Consider the following 18,689-nt stretch of genomic DNA (forward strand, 5'->3'; position numbering starts at 1 on the left):
TCAGCCTTAGATCCTTCTCCATCCTTCATTACGAACGAAGCCACTAATGATGTGAACAGCAGTGAAAATGACACCTTTAACCTTGGTTGCCAAGAAAAGGGAATGTCACCTCCAGAGCCCGCTTCTGATATTCAACCACTTTCTGATATTCCCCTACCATATTCAGATATTGTGAAAAAAATTGTAACTAAACTGCTCTTAAGAATTCATCCTATTTCTCCAAAGAGGGAGAAGAAACAAGAACAGATTATGGATAGTTTATCTTGTTGGGAGCTCAGTGAATTTGCTGTGGGCATTATTGACAATGTGCTGAAGAAACTATTTACTGCCCCAGATACCTCAGAATGTAATCCAACAATGGGAAGCAATATCCAATGTGAGCTGGTTTCTGTCAAACAAGTGGCCAGCTGTATTTACAGAGAACTGCTGCAGAGTGCTGGTTCCAAAGACAACTTACAACAAGCAGTAGCAGCCAAGAGTGAGGCCCTGGCCCAAAAGATAGTTGATTCTCTTGTGAGAGAAATTATGAAGTTCCAACATTCAGATATCGAGTCTTCAGATGCTCCTCAAGCTGCCATTGATATGGAAACCCTGAGCACTGAGCAGCTCATGTGCACCAAAATGGACCAGTTAGAACCTTCACCTGTTATGTGTCAAACAGATGCAGTGAAAAATATCATGGCAAAACTGCTTTTGAAAATTCGCCCTGGATTCCCCAACCCAGAAAATTATTCTGGGGAACTGGAAGAGCTGTCCGAGTCTCAGGTCAGGGACCTGGCACTGAAACTCACCAAAGATGCGCTGAAGGAATTGACAAAGGTTTCCACTCTAACCATCAGTGAACCAAAGGCTGAAGAACATCTTCCATTACAGCAAGCCATCAAGAAAACCGTTAGCTCTGTTTACAGCAAACTGATGGAATCCATTGGCAGCAAGAAAGTATTACAAGTAGGAATTGCCTCACAGAATCCAGAAATGATCAAGGAAATGGCCTGTTGTGTGGCTAAAGAAACTATTGCAAATTATGGTTTACGAAGCGGGTGTTCAATTCCATCTTCACAATCTCTCATTTCTCAGAAAACCAGTAAGTCCACACAGGACAAAATTGTGGACACAAACGTAACTACAGTCAGAAGTAAAAAACTACAGTCTTCTATGAAAAAGTCTCCAAAGGGCTTTTCTCCAACAGTTCCAAGTGGGTTTGAAAACAGTTTCCAGCCAGAAGACACTATGGATAAGCCCTGCTCATCACGTTCCATAGGAGAAGCTGTTGGTGTGACACCTTGTTCTAATAAGAAAAAAGGTTGTTCTGCTTCTGAGACCCCAGAGAAGCCTGGAGATTATTTGGCTCAAGGAGTCCAGGATGTAGAAGGAGTACAGCAGTGTAAGGCTTCAGGGAAGACAGTTAAGAAAACTATGAAGAGCTCCTCGAGGCCAGACTGTATGAAAACACGACTTCTGGAGTCGTCTTCGCATGATGTGGTTGATGAGGTATGACCAACAGTTCCAAACCTGTAAAAATGTCTCTTATCAAAGTAGGATGGACCTGTTCTGTACCTAATTAACAGACATTTGTGTAGAAAGTACTGGAAAATGGAACTCTTATTTTGTAAATATGATGATAGTTTTGTTGTGCATTTTCCTTTACAATAAAACTACAAATCCAGATTTGTTTTCCCTAATACTGTATAACATCTCAGAAATATCCCTATTGTCAGTTCATAGCATACGTACTAAACTCACCTGTCTGTGGATGTCAGCTTTATCACTCAATTAGTACAAGAGCAATCAGGTGAGTTAATGCTACTATGGAGAGACTTGCTCACAGTATTGTCTACATTTCCAAACTGATATCTGCATCATAAAAAAAAATTGAGATGCATTATTTTCTATACATGCAATTTTAAACATTCACATTGATTTCTTATTTTATATTTCATTGTCTGCCTTTATTCTAGTGTTAACGTCAGTGCTAAAAACATATACACACCCCATAATCCTTATCTTCTTTTCCGTAAGAGAAGTGTTACTTGTTTTGATTTACTTTTAAAAATGAAACAACAATCACTGAACTGTAACTTTTTGTTTTTTTTTGTGACAGGAGTTGCCCGGACACTCATCTTGGTATGTGTACAATCCCAGCCTTAATAAGGACAAAAATCTCAGTCCAGCCCAAAGCAAGAGTGGTCTGCGCATTGACATAGCAAAACATTACATGACCCCAGTGCAACTGACCAAAACATCTGAGAGCAAAGGGCTTCTCTCGCACAGCAACATCCCCTTTGCAGTTAATACGCCGGATGAAGATGTGAATGTGAGCCAGAAAGTCAAGAAACATCCTTTGAAAAAGTTTGGCTCCATGCTAAAGCATAAGATCATGGGTAATAGGTCAAAAGACGTCAGAATTCAGAATGAAACAAATCCATCTTTGGAAAACTTAAGAGCCCAGGGAACATCCAGTGGACGCGGGAGCTGTGAAAGCTTTGGACCATTTAAAGTGCCTGATGAGTACACCGAGCCTCAAAAACACAAGGTATGGATTAGATACCCAAACTTAAATTATTAATTAATTTGGGCATTATTGTATTTTTAATATTAACACTACAGAAATTATTTGAATAGAATGCTCATTTGTACATCAAATAACATTCTAGAAGACATTCCTATTAATTGCAATAAACAAGAATAGCAACTGCTATGGTGGCCAATGCTGAATGTTCTGTGTGAATAATGACTACAAATTTATCAAGATCAATACAGTACGTAACAGTTCAAGTATAATACCTGTGGAAGAAATATTCCTAAATTGTTTTCTTTGTGTGCTCATACTGTAGTTCTTCAAAAAAGAAGTTTTTAGTTTGGACAGATTCAGTAGGAACAAGCCTCAGAACACTCCAGATGGTGAGTATTTAGTTTGTGACTGTGATTTTATTTTGTGTAGCACATTAGTGACAAGTGTGGTTCAGAATTAGACATTGGATGGAATTTATGTAGAATGGGGGAATTCATCTAAATTTAGAATCCTTTAAAAAACAAACTGATTTTTATACAAATTGGCCTTAAACTTCTGCAAACGTCACTTTTTATTGACACTGCTACCTCCATAGGAATGGTGAGGCAGAACTCCAAACTCCACTCTGATCAAGTGGTTAACTGTGCACCTCTACTCTTCCCTGATCTCTCTTCTTCTAAATAGTCCATTGTCCAGTGCATCAATCTTTGGCAGTCCTCTTCAACGATACTCTATTTTCTCCATTTTCAGTGCCCTCCCTCATTCCCTTCTACAGTATCTCTCGGTTTAGTAAATATGACTAAATGTGACTTATATGACAAGATATAAGCTAATACATCTTCTTTTACAAGTAAAGTTATGAAAACCACTTTAGAACTAAACAACAGGATCGCTCATATGAAAATAAGACCCTAGCAGTAGTCAATATGGTTTTAGAAAAGGTCATTCTTCCTTTACCAACTTGTTAAAATTCTTCAAACAAGTCACAGCACTAAACACACAGAACGTACAAAATGATATGATTAGATTTTAAAGATGCTTTTGGTAATGTTCTTCTTAAATTAAAGGCAATAGGCATTTAGGGAAATTTGTGTATTGAACTGGTTAAGGGACAGGTAATAGTACAGATCAGGGGTGAATAGTCCAATAGAAGATGACAGGAATAATAGTTATGAATGTGATTGAAATGACTGAAAAACAGTTGTCTAATAGCCAAATTATCACACACCTTTAATCAAATAGCTTCTTATTGAATAAACCTGACGTTAAGATGCCTCTGGGTAGAACTGTATCCAAAGTCTATCTGACCTGCTGCCATGGAATAAAGAAACTGGAACAGTGACATGTCAAACCACTCTGTGTTTCCAGGGATCCCTGGAATTCCAAACTCCAGGAAGATGCCAAAAAAACCATCTTTGCTGTCGAAGATGTCGACTGCTTTATCCAGAGCCTTTCTGTAATAATCCATCTGCCACCATCAAACATGTTTAACATGGAGGGGAATCAAAAAAGGAGTTTTAATGATGGGAACTACTGTTTCTGAAATAAAAATAATTGCATTCATGTTTTTGTATAAAGTTGTGTTATTCAAATAGGTGAGCACACTACCACATCCATGACCAGACACTTTTCAACTAAATCACAAAATGGTATGTTAGTTTTAATGTTGTCTGTAAATATCTTATTGGTGTACTACACCATTAAAAAAATAAGACATTCTTAGCCTTCATTATTCTATTCATAGTTATAGCAAGACCTGATTTACTGTAAGCATTCAAAATCCTCAAAGCTACTGACCTAGTGCACTTCATAAGATTGAGTAGTGAAACACGAACTAGGAAAACTATTTGGATTTTTAAAAAAATATAAGAGGTTTAAATAATCTACCAAACAGGGAAATGCATATTTTTATTCAAAGGGTTTGGGGCCTGGAACAAACATCCCAACTATGATGTGGACGCCGATATCCTGACGTCCTCAAAGAAAGGGTTATAACCTCATAGTTATTGTTTCATTTCAAATCCAATGTGCTGGAAAAGAGCCAAAACAGCAAAAAGTGTGTCACTGTCCAAATACTTATGAACTACACTGTATATTGGTTTTCTTTCTCACCGTACATCAGTTAAATATATAGTGTTTAAATGTCTTGGGTAATGTGTTGTGTCTATAAATGTATTATGTGTTATGTCTTTACCAGCCTGCAAAGCAAATTTCCCATCTGTGATTAAGTAAGAGACAGAAATCAAATTGGTTTCCGTAATGAACAAGTGCATTACTGGGACAAGTAATAGGTTTATTCCATGCTGAAAAGAGAAGAAAGAAAACAACATTTCGACCTTGAAGCCTTCTTTAGGTGTGACTTCAGGTGTGAGCAGGTAGCACCTGAAGAAGGCTCCACGGCCAAAATGTTGTTTTCTTTCTTCTCTTTTCAGCATGGAATAAACCTATTACTTGTTCCTTTGCAGCCTACGCATGCTGACGCAGTTACCCACCTGAACTACTTCCAGTACATTACTGTATGCACAAAAATCTTTCTTTAGAAAATAAAATCATGTTTATTTAACGGTTTATGTATATAGTGCCTTTTTCCCTCCAGTGAATGAGAAAAGAAAAAGATGATCACTTTATGTGGAATGTCTCCTCCGTGAATTTTTGTTTTTCAGTGAAATTAAATGTTCATTTTTGTACCTAAGAGCAAGGCTCCCTGAAATGGCATTAACTTCCATTTTAACAGTAACATTAGCAAATGACAGGACAGCTACTTTCATAGACTTTTTCTGAACAATACAATAATACATCATAATAGCCAAATGAAACATGCTTAATTGAACTAATTATTTCTAGTTTAATTCAATTTCAATATTTCATTCATTTTTAGTTCAATTTAGTTTATTTTAGTTGATTTAAAGAGATCTCTAAAAATGCCTGAGCTGTATCACACAACAGGAGTGAACCTGGCTGAGTGGGGAAGATCCAACCTTTCCAGCGCAGGTTTTGCCAGCAGGTGGCAGTAAGTCACAAGACATGAAAACAATGTTTAACTACAGCAAAACACATTAACGATAGTAATGACAGAAAGACTTAAAACTATTGCTTAGATTCTCTGAGACCCATGATGTGATTTGACTTCATTTGGCTGGTGTCTTAATTTCAAAGTAACAATTTTACATTTCAAAATGAAAAACTAATTGAATACAGATGCAGCCATTCAAAGTTCGCGGTACAAACCCCATACCGCACGCAACTATGCACAAGCCCCCGCGCCGTACCGCGGTACGTGATTGGCTGGCCAAAATGATGACAGGGGCACTCGTGGTGCATTGGTCGGTAGTGAAAAGATTTAATCATTAAATCTCTTTACTGTGCACGTTTCAATCCGCTTAGTATTGAATATTTATATGGAATTTTACAACTAAAGGGAAATTTTAGTAGCTGAGCATAAAAAGAATAGGAGCATAACGCATCTGAATGTCATAAACGATATTAATTTAGTAACATAAACATATTATGTAAACTGTATATTGCTGGTATTGGTAGTTTAAAGAAAAAATACACACCAGTATTCCATTTCTCCCTAAACATTTTAAGCATCAAAGTCTTACATGTGGTTATTTCGGAAATGTTTTTACGTCCTCCTTCTGACCATATTGCTGTGTGTTTATGTACTTTGTGAAAATGGATTGTTTTAACCTTTTCTGAGAATACGCTCGTTTCGGAGTAAACAAAAGCATACTTTTAGAATTTGATTAATAGGGAATATAATATGAAATCGGATAGCTAGCTAAAGAAATTAATAATAATATAACTATATTCATGTACTGTTGCACAAACAGTAGTATAAGACTTTCTATTGATATGTGTATGGCTGTTTCAGTACGTGATATGTGTCTGTTTCTGTTGCGTGATGGCTGAAGTGACTGGCTTATAAGCCTGAGGGTGAGTGTTCAAATCCAGCTGTTGCCGTGAATTTTCTTTTAACAAATAAACATTTATGAAAAACTAAAATATCAAATATTATGGGCACTATATTGTCTCTGTCTCTATCTCTGTCTGTCTCTCTGTGCTGGCTGTGCTAAATTTCAATCCACAGTCTGAGTCTCTGTGTCTACATTGTTTGTTAACAAACTGGTTTCACAAGTCTTTTCTCAACTTATTCATTTTCAAGGTAGAATAGGGCAAGTCTTCCAATGAAAGACATTCCACTTTCCCCCCACGGACAGACTGACACATGTTTTCTTAGAAAAATAGATCACAACGTGAACCTCTGTCAGTCTTCTGTGTAAAAAAAAATCGTCTTGAACAACGTGGGTGCTGTTTTTAATAAGCTGCTGAGTAAAGAATAGGAATTTTCCTGCTGTCAGCAGTATTGTGTATATAGCTTTATGTACAGGCTGTGAAAAGTTTCACAAGTAGAGGTCTTTAAAATTACGTGGGTTTGCGCCCTACACCCTGCAGTACCACTGTGTACATACTGTACAGTATGAACATGTTGTGATATTTAGAAATATAAAAAATTTCAATATAATGACAATAATATTTGCTATTTTAGTTTTCCAAAGAAATGTTTATTTGTTAAAAGAAAATTCATGTTGACAGCTGGGATCATACCTCCAACCTCAGCCTTATAAGTCAGTCACTTAAGCCATCACACCACAGAAAGTGACAGGTCATGCAGTGTAACAGCAATACAGATATCAATGGAAAGTCTTATACTACTTTTTGTGCAACAGTACATTAATATAATTATATCGTTATTAATTTATTTAGATATGCGATTCCATATTCTATTCCCTATTGATCAAATTCTAAAAGTATGCTTTTGTGTACTCAGATAACGAGCTTATTCGCAGAAAAGGTTAAAACGATCAATTTTCACAAAGTATATAAAACTACAATAATATGGTCAGAAGCAGCACATAAAACCGTTTCTGAAATAACCACATGTAAGACTTTGATGCTTAAAATGTTTAGGGAGAAATGGAATACTGGTGTGTATTTGTTCTTTAAACTACCAAGACCAGTCATATACAGTATAGTTTACATACAGTGATCTGTTTATGTTCCTAAATTAGTATCTTTTATGAGCACGTGAAAGGCATAGTGAATCGGTGATTCTCAAGACTTTGTATGATTGAAAACGAATGTGTGATCGGATCAACGAAATGCTGTGGTGCTACTTTTTGTCAATGAAAAAATAAAGTCTTTTCGTTTACAAAGACGATTACAAAGAATGTGGACCAGGGTAATACTTTGAGTTTAAAGCTTGTCCGAAGTCATTCATTATTAATACTATTAGTAATATCTTGGTAAAGACTTTGATTAATAAAATATTTCTGCATAATTAAAATAATTTATTATAAAGGTGGTAGGCTGCGTACTCTTGTCCAACTGACCAATCTTGCTTTCATAAAATATACCAACTTTTTAATGTCTAATGATTAACATGCTGTAATACACAGTTTATATTTGAAAGTCTAAAGAGTATACAACTTAAATTCTTAACTGAGTAAAGATTTTTCTTCAGCAGTGAGCAGGATTCGAAGCCAGTTTTTTTCTGGTGACAACTCAAATGCTGTACATGAAAGTTTTATTAGCTCCACCTGCCAGTTTTACAAGGTGATTCTGGATACTATTAACATATTATAATTTGCATACGGTAAAGGGCGGTATGACGCGAAATGACGTGTTATGACGGTATTTGATGCGATATGCCTACCGCGTTGTACCGCAGCGTACCCCGCTCATTTTGAATGGCTGCATCTGTAGTTATATAAATCACCTTTTGTCATGTGCCATAGTCCATTAGGATTGTATTGCCTTTTGAGCACTATTTAATTTTGTTTTACAAAAAGGAACAATAAAAACAAAAAAAAGTTCTGGAGCTCAGTTTTAAAAAAGCAAAAAGTTATATTCTATGAGAACCAATGTAGACAAAAAATATACAAATTAGTCACATTGTGCAATGAAGTTCAGATTGCACTTAGTGATATACTGTATACTGCACATCAAAAGACAAATATGATAAATTGCATGTTTTAGAAAAAGTGTATAGAATTTGGATATTGAATAAATCTTTTGTATTATCGACTTCAGTGATCATGAGTAACCGTGAACACAGTTGAATCATGGTGACTGCTGCATAACCATTAAGTTGTCTCTATCTGAAAAAAACATATATAAAAGAACCACTGTGTCTAGCTTATGAAATTTATTGACAAGCTGGGCATAATGCCGAAGTACAGAGGCACCTTTGTGTCAGCAGTATATTGGGAGATGGATTAAGTAAGTGCATTTTAAACTGTAAGTAAACAAAAGGTATCTAACCTGGCAAGATCTTACAGTGAAATGAAGTCCATACAGTGATAGGCTACCATCATGCAGACTACGAGTCACACATCTTGCCAAGAGTTGCTCATCACTATCAACTGTGCTGGTCTGGAGAGGAGTGTCTAGTCACTACAGAACTCCACTTGTAGGAACTGATGCCAGCTTGACTACATGGACATGATACAGCATTGATGAAGTCCTGGCATCACACTTGCTTCCCCTCCAGTGACCTCAATCTGATGCGATCTGTTGTCCTGCTGGAATGTCATGTCCTCGTGCTGCTCAGGGAGCGTCTGTTTTCTCAAGTGCTGGGAATTGGACTGTTATTCTGTGGATGCCTTTCTCCCCAGACCCATGGAGCCCCATGGAACATCTGTGGGATGACTTTAGCATCCAGGGCAACAGAGATCAATGAACGGGCACATGCTTTTCCAGGTATTATGTGAGGAATGGGACAAAATCCCACAACACACCACCAGGAGCTGGAGCAAAGCATTGTCTTCAGCTCATTTTGCTTTCAACAGCACCAACACTCCTGTATCCCGAGGCTTAACAGTAGACACCCTGTTGATCAACCCAATTGGTTACAAATATTAAACAGCATAATTTGTAAATCCATAAATTGTCATTTTACTTAATACAGAATTTTTGCAATAACTTTAACATGAAAGTGTACATTCCAAAAAAATATATACAGTCGTTATCTACAACAAAAGCCATGAACATGACAAATGAATATTACAAAGACAACAACCCAGTGGTGTCAGATTCATTACTGTAGTGGGCTAGATTTGATTGATGTGCTTCAAGCAGGTCACACATACAATACATTAATGAAGTACTAGGTACCATTACATTATATTTGTCATGTTTTGTGGTTTTAGTGTTTATACAATGACATACCCACCTTTTAAATCCTATTAGACGTCAGTGTTTGTTACATGCTAATTTAGAAAAAGTTACTCATTCTTCAGGTATGAGTAACTGAAGTTTTTTTAGCTTTATTCACTGTAATTATTTTAAATGTTAAAGTCATGATAAAGTTTGGTAATTCAGGAGCCTCATTCACAGTGCTTTAGTGTTGAAGTCAACGGTTTCTGTGACATGAAGACATATACAGAGGTTTGTCGTTTCCAGCATTTTTCCTGGAGATGACATGTGGTGAAGATAGATAGATATGACTTTATTGAACCCAAAGGCAAATTGATGTGTTACAGCAGTCCAGCCCAAGACAAGCAAAAACAGACATCAGAATAGTTATAAAACAAAAGACAACAAAATCAATAAATAAAAAATAAATACATAGGTGTGTGCAAAATGTGATGATCATAGTCACTGTAAAAACAATAAAATATGTGCAAAATGTGCATAGGTTTATACAGACTGATTGTCCAAAAAGTACAATGGAGCAAACATGCTGTCCATAGACGAGCAAATGAAGGGCTAACAGTCCTAGCCTAGGGCAGCGTTATACACCCTGACAGCCGCCGACCTGCGGAAACTTTCCCTTGAACACCGTAGCTGGAGCAGTCTGTTGCTAAAAGTACTCCGCTTTTAATAACAGTCCCATGAAGCGGATGAGAGGCGTCGTTCATGATGGCTGTGAGCTTGGTCAGCATTCTCCTCTCAGCCACCACCTCCATGGGGTCAAGGCTCATCCCCAACACAGAGCCAGCCTTCTTGATAAGTTGATAAGATCAAGTCAGTTGTGCCTCTTGATGTTATAACTCTACACTGAAGCTCAACCAGGCATATTGTGAGTAATGGTGTAGTGCTAGGGTGCACAACTACTAGCTGGAGATCCACAGTCCACCTGTTCTTTTTCAGTAGGTCTCTTTAAATCACCACCGAAACACCTGGGCACAGGGGTTAATCTGGTTTGTTTAGGCAAATAATTATGGCAATTTGCTAGTTGGGAAATGAAAGCCTTTAGACATTTCAAACCTTCAAGGCTGGAATTGTGCTACCCTGGCACAGAAACTTAAGTGTTATAAGGAGAAAATGAAAAGCATTTTGAAAAACAAAAAAGGGTCCCTCTTATTTGGATTAATAGTTTCAAATACAAATGTTTTACCTTTGTAGTTTTTAGCCTGATTGAAAACTAGATATTTAGGAAAACATGAGATGTGTTACTGGAGTGCTGGGAATACTCTTTCTCTGGAACAGGCTGCCCTGCCAGATTAATGAGGCTGCTAAGCAAATAAATGCTCTGGGTGGGCCAAATGATTTCCTCATATTCGTGACTTTCCTTACATTGTCCAGAACCTGATGAAAACCATTAACATTTCCTAGGTGCCCAATTCAAAATCTTATTAGCCTGGAGTAAAGCATTCTGCATTTAAAAGAGAGAATAGAAGAAAACGTTTTAGCCCAAGAGTCAATACATGTATTACAATGTATTTTTTTAATCAAAGGGTTGCTATAAGAAGAGATCTGTCACAATAGTAAGGTTCTTAAATAACAGTAGGTTTTACATAGTCCTGAATATAGGGATCTATCCTCTTTCTCTATCACAAGTGTGTGTGCAGCCTGGGCATTTTTGTTCCTTTCCATTCCCTAGTCCTTGTTGATGCAGATCCTTAATTCTTTAAGCAGTGAGTTAAAGAGTTAATCACTGGTCAGCTAAGTAAATCAAACAGGATGCAGTTGTTCATCCTTGCTATAGGAAGGAGGGGCACAATAGCTGCAAACCACAGTGATGCTGATAAGTCTTTAACACCTAGTCTTATTGTTAATGAGACCAAAATACCTGTAAATGTAACAAGAACCCACAAAAGAATGCATTAAACAGAAAGGTCTCCAGTTAAAAATGATTTTGCATCAGGTGGTTTCACCCTCAAATGACAGCTTGGAATCACTGGGCTTTGGAGGATCCCTTGGTGGTCTGTGATTAAAACAAAACACAACCACCCAAAACAACAGTCACAAGTGTGCTCTTTACATACCAAACTGCCCCCTGCATGGGCTGATGGGATTTCATGGCTCATCAGCCCTCCTGTCAGAGAGAGATCCTTTGTGGTGAAGCTCCCTCCCACCCTCTGGGAACCCCTGACCACCTGCAAACACAGCCCACTCCCCTGACACCAGGCTGCCTCCTGACTCCCTTTGCCACTGAACGCAATTAACACTCTCCTAATCTCCTGCCTGCTGTATGATTGTGCCTGTCGAACACAATTAGCATCTACAGGTCTTTGTCCTGACCAGAGCTATAAGGCTGGGGGCTTGCTGACAGAGTGTTGTGCTGTCAGGTCGCAGGGACGGTACACATTTCCTCCCCAGCAGATCAGAACCTGGCCGTTTTTCTTCTTGACCTGTTAACAGATTGACGTTATCTGTAGAGGCCCAAACAGAGGAAAAGGTGTAAATGCATTGTGCAGGTTCAGTAATTCACCTGTTAAATCTCAACGAAGTTCACCTTGGCGGATTTATTGTGGTTTTTGCACTTGCACTTTGGTTTTAAATCGTTTTGCTTCTGTTTCCTGTGGTTCTGACAAGGTTTCACAGTGCTTTATTATATTGGTCCATGGTATTACTACAGAGCACATTCCTTAAAAAAGTATACTGTAGCATGGTATTCCCATAGTTCTGTGTAGGAAAGCACCATTCCGCATATTAAAACTACTCCAAAACTATAGTGAAGCCATTATTCTATTACAGCCTCTCTCATTTAATGCTAACCCTCCACATTATGTCTGAACAATATTTCTTAAAATCAAAGTTTTAGTGAGAACTAATTAACCTTGTTTAATGGCTGCTTTTCTCAGCACTAGGCTCACACAGAAGTCAGGAATATTCCTGACAGGAATACACTATTAGGCATAAAATGTATATTGATGGAGTTGTGTTGACGTTGACAGAGCTATGAAAATTAGTGTCCACATGTTGCATCACATATTGTTTAATCCACTATGCAGTATAGATATAAAAACATGAATGGAAACAGATACCATTGTGAAATAACTTATGTTTATGTAACATTGTTTATTATACTTTATAAATTAGAGAATAACATTGCTGGAGGTGGAAGGGAACGATGATAATGTGAATGACGGTGACTGGGTGTCTATCTTTCTCTGGCATATAGATGACAGTTGCTAGGGGAAAATTGTATTTGTTTAAAAGTTAGCTGTGTTAAGCCTAGGACACAACCTGTTATTTTCTGTACCGTCGTGCTGGCACAAAAAAATGGATGCAGTCTCTTTCTCTGTCTGAGGATGCATACTCGAAGTTATTTATCAAGAAGTCCCAATAACGATGTCTCTGAAGTGCTGACTTGTAGAGTAGAAGCAGGGTAGTTCAGATTTTGATCCAGAGGAAGATGAGGGAACATCAGTAAGCCGTGAAGTTAAAACCTTTTCTGGATTCTCCCTTTGCTTGAGGGCTAACCCCCACATTTGTAAATGGTAATATATGAATCTGTGGTGCCCAAAATGTGGGTCGGTCCTTGGTTTAAAGTCTCATCCAAAATACGGCTTCTTCTGCAGCGTTGTACCTTGTAAATCTGTGAAGAAAAGGGTTTGGAATTTCTGAACCAGAAGAGTGCATCACACCATCAGCAGTGGTGGATCGATCCCAGTATTGTCTAGTTGGATCCTTGCTTGCTTTAAGAGATCTGAGGATATCTGGCTCTATAACAGAATAAGCTGATGACTACTGTAGTTGTGTGTGATGTCTCCAGGTACACGCATGGTAGAAACATGCCACTGAAACCCCCTCTGTGTGCGATTATGAAGGTTTTGAGGAAGTGCTTTGAGTCTCCTTCTTTCAGTTGTGTTGAGCAACTGCCTTGTTGTCATGCATGCTTGGGCTTGCTTTCATTTAGAGCTTTGCTTTGAAATCATTTATCCGGTAAATAATTCACCATTATTATAACAGCTTCTCACCTGAGACTGGCGATACAGTAACAGCTGACAATTATACAGTTACAGGAAAGGAGCAGAGGCTCAGAAAATAAAGAATGACGCTTTGCTTCTCGTTTTCCATTCCAGCCGCCAGAGTGGGTGCTTTTGTGAACAGTGGGCCACAGACACAATAGACTGAATTTCACTGCCATTGTGCTTGTGTTGTGTTTCTTTGGTGTTATTGAGGTGTAAAGTTGTAAATGGGTATTTTTGGAATGCCACATGAGGGATATGGAAATAGGGTCTGAAAACAAAGATCTAATTTCAGATCGCTGACTGCTATAGCAATGGATTTGTTTGGATTTTTGCCCCAGAAAAGTAGAGGGGAATTTTCCCCTAGAAAGATACAGTTCCAGGCTCAACTTTATAAGATCACAGTGTCCTTACCACCACATCATGTCGTCCATTTTTGTCTTTTAACAGTTTTTCAGTTATGCCTTTGTGCTATGTTCAGTGAACTGAATTTGAGATAATGATGTCAATATAAATATACTCAACATAATGAATGCATAATGTTATTTTAATTTGTTAATTTAAAAAAAGGTGTATTGAAACACCTCTTATTCATATTCATTAATGAAACCCTATACTGACTTTAGAAGACCTTGCCACTCATTTCAGGATATTGTTAAGAAATGCATTTATTTGCATCCCAGCCTGAAGTGGTGAATGGACATTGATGTAAAGCATTTAGACATAATGCCAAAAACAATTGAAGACTTAAGTACTGTATCTAAGTCCTACTGTCATCTGAACTGTGCCATGCTTCTAAGCCTGCAAAACTTTTCATGGGTATGGTAGTTCAGGCTTTGACTCTGTCTGCATTACCTTTGGAATACATCATTCCTGTGAATTTCAATTTCTATGCTGCCCAAGAATGCATTGATCTAATTTGGTGCATTATATTATGCATTATATGCACCAAATAATGATACATGTTCTTCCAACAGTCCTGTTTGTTGTGGTAATTTACAGGCAATGATTGGCAATCCACCCTGAAGCTTTTTCTATGTATTATTTCGCTTATATATTAGATATAAGCAGTTAGTCCGTTACAGTCAGTGCTAATTAGTGCTTATTTTCACAGATAGAAGCATAAACATCTGAAGTTGTAAACTAGGGCTCAGATTAAGTGAAAGCATTATGTTTGAGACTTGGTGGTCCTAAATTTGTTGTAATCTGCACTCAGTGGTGCACAAAATCACTAGACGTAGTTTTAACTAACATTTAAAATTGACATCCCTTAATGTGACCTTTACCGTTGCTGGCGCAACGTTTTATTTCCACTTCTACCAGCAGGTGGCAGTAGCCATAACAGACAGGAGTGAGATCTGCAGATACCAACTGCAAGGATTCATTGTACCAAGGCAACAGGTATTTCTTTTTTCTGTGTTGTTGTTGTTGTGTGTTCCTTGTGGATACCTATATTTTTGCTCCTTTATCTACATTTATAGTGATGCTATCCTTTTTGTAATTGTGAGTAGCTATCGGAGTAATTCTGCAATTATGACGAGCTGACTTTTTTGTCCGTAGTTGCATTGTTTACACGTTTAGGAGTCCCAAAAAAGGAATTATTAGTCTTTGGGCATAATGTAAACGTTCTTCCCTTGTGCTGACCTCAAACTGCGCCTCTTCAGACGTTTTATCTGTACAGCTGATGATTTCCTGCGGTCTCTGTACCGTCCATCTCTATTTTTGGAATACGTGTGTGTGGTATTAGTTGAAATGTACAGCTCCAGCATTCAGGTCTAAGCACTAGTGTTAAAAGTCCCTAGAAATAGGGTTTCATTCTTCCTTTTCTTTTCTCCTTTCTTCAGCCTGGACAACGGCTTCCACGTTTTCTCGCAGAGCTGCACACTATGGAACATCCTGTGGTCTACATCGTCGTTGGGAAACACAATTCCGGGATGTTTTAGGACGTTTATGCACTGGTCACACCTGCACTTTACATGAAATCTGTGTTTTTATTTATGTTTTGCATGTATTGCTGCTCGATTTCGTTACGTTTTCTGTGACAATGGAATCTATTTGCACACTTCTGTGTTAATTGTTCTTTCACAAATGACGGACTGATGACTTTGCAAGCTTTTCATTTTGCTTGCCTTTTGGAAGTTTCTATCTGTGATACATCGAGAAAGACCTTTATTTTTTAACATAAACCAGGAATCTTGTATGCCTACTAAATTCTGTCTCTAATAATTTCTTCCAACGACAGATTCGTTTACAGTGGTTTTCAGGTTTACTGTGTGCAGATAGGTAATGCTCTCCGCCTTCTTTCAGCGTTTATTAAACTTGTCATGTTCATGTACTGTAACATTGTGTTTTACTCACAAGGCGTTGAAAGGCCTTTAATTCATTGTCATACCTTTGTTTTATTTTTCTTCAGACAATATGAGTTTATGCAGGATACAGGAGCATTACCCTTCGTGATGTGAATAATGTTGGTGTGCGTGGAACCTGTTAACCATGCCTGTTGCAATTCTAAATCCTCTAAAGCTCAGAAAAATTAAGACTGCCCAAAAAGATATGCTCCTTTTCATTTGTTTTGTATGTTATGACAGTTTATTAATGCCACTAACCTGCAGGTTTGCAGGAATCCTTTATTTTGTATTTAGTTTCAGTATAATTTAGTTTCAGGCTTTATCCTTTGTGGTGTGTTTAATTTTCTCCTCTGGCTCCTCTTCTTCTTGCCATATTTTACCTATGTAATTTTGCTGACCTTGCCTCTGCTAATTAAATGGCAACCATCTTCAGCATTCTCTCATACAACTGTTGGTCAGGCTTGTATTTTAGAGGTGCTGACATTCAAATTCAAAGTAACAGGGAAATGTTAATTCCATCAAGAAAGGTAAAGAAAAGAAACACAAGGTTTCAGCTGTGGAGCCTTCTTAAGATGTGAGGGAGAGAGGGAAAGTAGCAGATAAATGAGGCGCAGGAGAAAACAAGACAGAGTAGGCACAAAGGGGTAGACAGCTGAGGGAAAATGAGCACAAAGCAGGTGAAAAACAGTGTCCAAACTCAGGTATAACAAGAGGAGATGTGTGGAAAGCCAAAATCTGCAAATGAATAATTTTGGTTTTGGGTATCTTTCTGCAATAGAAGTTCTAAAACATAAAACTGAAAGATTGTGTCTTTGATACTCACAGCTCTGACATGTTCCTTAAATGTATTAAAATTCAGACTCTTATTGAAATAACCTATGGATTACAGTATTGCCAAAGCATTAATATTTAACTAAACATCGACAAATCTAGTACAATAAATCTACTAAACTAAACTATTTGGAGGTTTATTCCCCAGTAGGATTGATAGCTGTTCTGATTTTGGGGAAGTACTGTAAGTTTCTCTCCATCTCTGCTTCTCTCTGCCAGCAGTGGGAGCACTAAACATCTTCTTGCACTACGGCTACAATTAACCATTTTATTGCATCTCAATACACAATACAAGAAAAGTCAACCATGCGGGACTCAGACAGGGTGCATGGCTCCATTTAGCATGTTGTGGAAGGAATATTACTGAATGAAAATCCATTGTTTTGCCTCATAATTCATTCATAATATAGACAAAAGCAGGCTATTTCTGGTTAACCTTACCAGATTTTACAGTACAATAAGGATTTTTCCTTTGTAAATGCATAATTATCTCATCTGATTGGTACTGTACACGTGTACAAATTATTTATTTTATTAGCCTATTTAAAGTAAAAAAAAAGTTATGAAACTATTTTTTACAGAGAATGATGACAATGTTATGTAATGTATTTTTATTTAATCTTTTATATCAAGCCACAAAAATGTCGTTTGTTTTAAGGCAATAAATGCCTTAGAAAGACAGTTATATGTTTTTAAATGTTTTTTTTCCTGTTAACTGATTACAAATTCTTTGCACAGTATGTAAAATAAACTTTCAGATGATACTTCAAAGTTGTTCTTTTCTATTTCTCTGTGCATATCCTGCTTCTATATGTGATTATATCTAATTTCTTTGTAGCCTGAGGGATGTTACATTTACCAAAAGGATTTTTGACACTTAATAAAAATGTAAACATATTATATACACCATATTGATCTAAATTTTTGAAAACCTACACCTATATTGAGCAGTAGTGCTTCATAAAATATTGAGTTCCAACATTTTAACATTGGACTCCTTTAAGCGATACACGTAAAAATGAAATATTCCAAAAAGCTGAAAGGTTTAACTACTAAAATAGAATTGTCCAATATGCACATCATAGTATTAATATTCAAATATTTTTTCCACGCTGAAAACATCCAGCATCTACACTCATTTTTTGTATCAAGACTGATTTTGCTGGACATTGCAGTTAAATACAAGCAAAGTTAATATTGTGTGAAATCTAAGGTATAGTAACATAATGTAACTTTTTACTCCACTGTGTAATTTGAGCTTTAGAATTCTGAATCCTGCAGTTTTTAGATATTCTAAGTATTGCAGTATGGTTTTAGCTTCACGTGAATTTAATAGTACTGTACTATTTATTATGAATAGTTATGCATTAAGCCTAATTAATACAGCTTCTAAACAGCTTAAACAGCTTCCTTATTGGGTATTAATAGTTGAAAGCAAATTTAAAAATATGACACAAAAAAAATAGAATTCAGCAGAACTCAGCTAACCTGTGATTAAGACCTTGGGTTCTTCCAGGACAAGGGAAGACAACCACTCTATTTAGTCAGCTATTGCTGTGCTTTTATATTTGCTGAATATCAGTAGAAGGAAAGAACTCTTGTACTATTTGGATTATGTTCTGGGAAAAGCAGCAGTTTGAGACTCTAGGAAAACCAATCCAACGCTGTGAAAAGCCACAACCTTTTTAATCAAACACAGTACCAGTGTAATTAAAAGCAGCACCAAATTGCCTCTTTCAAACTGCTTAATCCATCTAATTAAAATCTGCTTTGAATTTCTCTTGCTTTTAGTCTGCC

At 37.2% G+C, this 18,689-nt stretch overlaps 1 protein-coding gene and 2 long non-coding RNA genes across 3 annotated transcripts in view; all 3 read left to right on the forward strand.

Annotated features, from left to right (window-relative positions):
* LOC148652275 (uncharacterized) overlaps positions 1-18,689 on the forward strand; it is a 74,143-nt gene that overhangs the window by 30,160 nt on the left and 25,294 nt on the right. The gene's annotated exons all lie outside the window — the stretch shown is intronic.
* LOC148652277 (uncharacterized) lies at positions 29-4,075 on the forward strand. Its single transcript, XM_088598938.1, has 4 exons — positions 29-1,491; positions 2,102-2,533; positions 2,835-2,901; positions 3,881-4,075. The coding sequence occupies exons 1-4, from the start codon at positions 103-105 to the stop codon at positions 3,970-3,972; spliced, it is 1,980 nt and encodes a 659-aa protein (XP_088455064.1). The 5' UTR covers positions 29-102; the 3' UTR covers positions 3,973-4,075.
* Positions 15,035-16,509, forward strand: LOC148652278 (uncharacterized). The gene is made up of 2 exons (XR_015925269.1): positions 15,035-15,114; positions 15,558-16,509. It is a non-coding gene; the product is annotated as an uncharacterized LOC148652278 (long non-coding RNA).

The sequence above is a fragment of the Lepisosteus platostomus genome, chromosome 11 (genome assembly GCF_059453375.1).
Source record: "Lepisosteus platostomus isolate fLepPlt1 chromosome 11, fLepPlt1.hap1, whole genome shotgun sequence".
Taxonomy (NCBI): domain Eukaryota; kingdom Metazoa; phylum Chordata; class Actinopteri; order Semionotiformes; family Lepisosteidae; genus Lepisosteus; species Lepisosteus platostomus.